At 39.4% G+C, this 2,795-nt stretch overlaps 1 protein-coding gene across 1 annotated transcript; it reads right to left on the reverse strand.

Annotated features, from left to right (window-relative positions):
• On the reverse strand, positions 1-2,251 carry LOC149134644 (uncharacterized). The gene is made up of 2 exons (XM_089355582.1): positions 2,165-2,251; positions 1-645 (listed from the first exon to the last, which is right to left on the reverse strand). Exons 1-2 carry the CDS (start codon positions 2,249-2,251, stop codon positions 1-3), a joined length of 732 nt encoding a protein of 243 aa, XP_089211708.1.
• Positions 2,252-2,795: the final 544 nt, after the last annotated feature.

The following is a 2,795-nucleotide window of genomic DNA, read 5'->3' on the forward strand; positions in this document are numbered from 1 at the left end:
TTATTGTGTTAACCACGACAAGATGGAAAGGCAATGAACATAGGGTATATCTTTCTCAAGTCGATTCTGAATCTTTCTTTGCACGCCACCTATTTTGCCAGACATCACAGAAGCACCATCATAGCATTGTGACAACATACGCTTTGGGTCAATGCAAAGGTTGGTTAAATCCTTAATTATCAAGTCGGCCAATGTTTCAGCATCATAATGTTGAGTAGTTGGCATCGCAGCTAACTTTTCCAGGACCCTGCCGTTTTTCAAGTACCTAATAACAATTGCAAGATTTTCAGTATTACTCAAATCACGCGTTCCGTCACATTTCAGCGTAAAATAAGGAACATCAGAACATTTTATTTCATCAACCACGAGGCTGACAGTGTGTCTTCTCAACAATTCGATGATTTCGTTTTGCATTGCTGCTGAGGTCGCATTTTTTGGAATCGTGCTGTAACATTCCATTAGCTTTGAGTCTTTCTCTAATGTGTACAGGAATAATTTCATGAAAAGACCACAAGGCTGCGTGTCATCTTCCGAATAAAGATCCCGAAAAGCTTCATTTTCGTTTCCTCGAAAAGGCAATTCGTTTGCACAAAGAAAATGAACAATATCAACAATGGAACTGATATAATAACGGTTTTTGCTCAACTGATCGTTTTCCAAGATTTGAAGACATGGATGTTGTTGTGGATAAACGCTGTTGGCATTCCTTTCATGTTACCATAGCTTGGATATGGGATGCAGAGTTTGCGTGCTTATTTAAACCTTTGTTTTTTTCTTTTGCATGATGCCAATTACAATATCCATTTTTAATAAAACAAGTATCAGCTTGAGCAGAAATATTAAAGTGCCGACAAGCAAAACAAAACAGGGATTTCTTTGAAAGAGAATACTCTAATCATGGACGGCCAGTATACCAGCTTAACGAGAAGTCACGTCTCTGATTTCCATAAATTTTTGGATCAAACTTCGCTAGAACTGGCTGCACTGGTTGACAGTCGACCTGTCCAAGATCATCCAATGAGGATGTCAAAGACTTTGCAAAACCTCCCTTGAGCTGCGAAACTTCGTTCGCAATTTTCTTCTGTTTAGCATTATTAGATGAATCAGATTGGAAATTCAGCAATGATTGCTTCAGTTCTGTTTTTCGTTAGTGATTCATTATTTTGGGGCACTGATATTCGCAATAATTAATTCTAAGGTAGAATATCGTAGTAAGAGTATGAATTTTTTTTAATTTTTGTATTTCAAAATTAAACTCGTAAGAGATTTCAGCTCAAGCAATTTTTTTTCTCAAATTCTTCAAAGTTATGCTTTTTTAGTTAAACACAAAATCCATTCAGTATAAACTTTGTTCAAAGAGTAAGAAAAATTATTCAGTGAAAGTTCTCACCTGAAAAATCATTTCTGAATGTATATTTTGGGAAATTTCAAAAATTTTCTTTCCTTTTTCGTGAATAATAATCCTCTCTGACTAGTAGAAATAAAATGACTTTCTAATGTCCGTCTCTGTTCATATATATACGTGTGTAGTGATGCATTTGCTACCATAAATCTCTAACTACAGCAACGATTCTTCACATACTTTTCAACAGCAACAACGACAATCACCAGCACCACTGCCGCCGTCGCCACCACCACCACAACAACAACAACAACAACTGATCCAGCGTCAGCCACTCCTTAACTCAACCCACAGTTGATGACCGGGTCAGCAGCCAATTCTGCGACAGCAATTACAGCTACATTTGACCAGGTCTAATTTACCCACGTTTTCATATCACTAACTACTAAATCAAAAGAAATTCAATTTATTGCATATTTAGCGACTTCAGATATTGCTTATGAGAAAATGTATTATTTCAAAAGTGGATAAAACAAATTCTCATACTGGGGGTGCTGAACACCCCATAGCCCCTCCCCCCCCCCCCGTGGCTACGTGCCTGGGTGCCACGCAGTGGAACTGAACCCGGAACCATGTGGTTAGGAAGCAAGCTTCTTTATTTCTTTTAAATTGCCATAAAGGCATTGGGGACATATAACAAAATAAAAATATGACGCTAATGACACATAAAAATGAACATGAAAAACATTAAAATCAAAATATTAAAATAATGATACATGAATGATGCCTGAGAAATGAGAATATGAAAAGTGTGTTACTCACCCCACACTGAGTAACACCACTCGCCGCCTCTGAGTCGTGAGTCCTCTTTAGCCTTTGATCTAGTCTTTCGTTTACCGGTATCCCCATCGCTGATTGACAACACTCTCTCCTCCATGTACACGTAACCTTTTTCACCGGGAGAGGGGTCTTAGAAATTTTGTGGTGTCTGTTCTTTTTTCCTGTGGGGAGAGGGGGTGGGTGGGTTTGGTGTCTGTATGGGGAGGGTATGTCTGAGTGGTCTTGGGTGGGATAGAGTTGGTCTGGAATACCACATCACACTAACTGATCTTCCTCTTCTTTCACTTCTTCCTTTTATTCTCTGTCACTGTCCATTCATCCTTCTTGTTCCTTCCATCAATCTGTACTTCTTCCTTTTTCTCCTCCGTCTCCAGCACCGCTTCTTCTGTCGTTTTCCTCTGTAGAGGGCAGTGAGCTCGAATGTGGCCTTTTTGGCCACATTTAAAGCATCGTGGAACTCTACCCTCTACCCATACTCTCAAAACTATTTCTCCCAACGTCACCGTCTCCGCCAAATTTTCCAATTGTTTCGCCTCCGCTTGTATGATGATTTCCAATGTTTTTTTTTTTCCTCTATATCCCCCTTCCTCCATCTCTGTGGCTTGGAGGACAG

The sequence above is a fragment of the Octopus bimaculoides genome, chromosome 7 (genome assembly GCF_046866305.1).
Source record: "Octopus bimaculoides isolate indiv1 chromosome 7, ASM4686630v1, whole genome shotgun sequence".
NCBI lineage: Eukaryota > Metazoa > Mollusca > Cephalopoda > Octopoda > Octopodidae > Octopus > Octopus bimaculoides.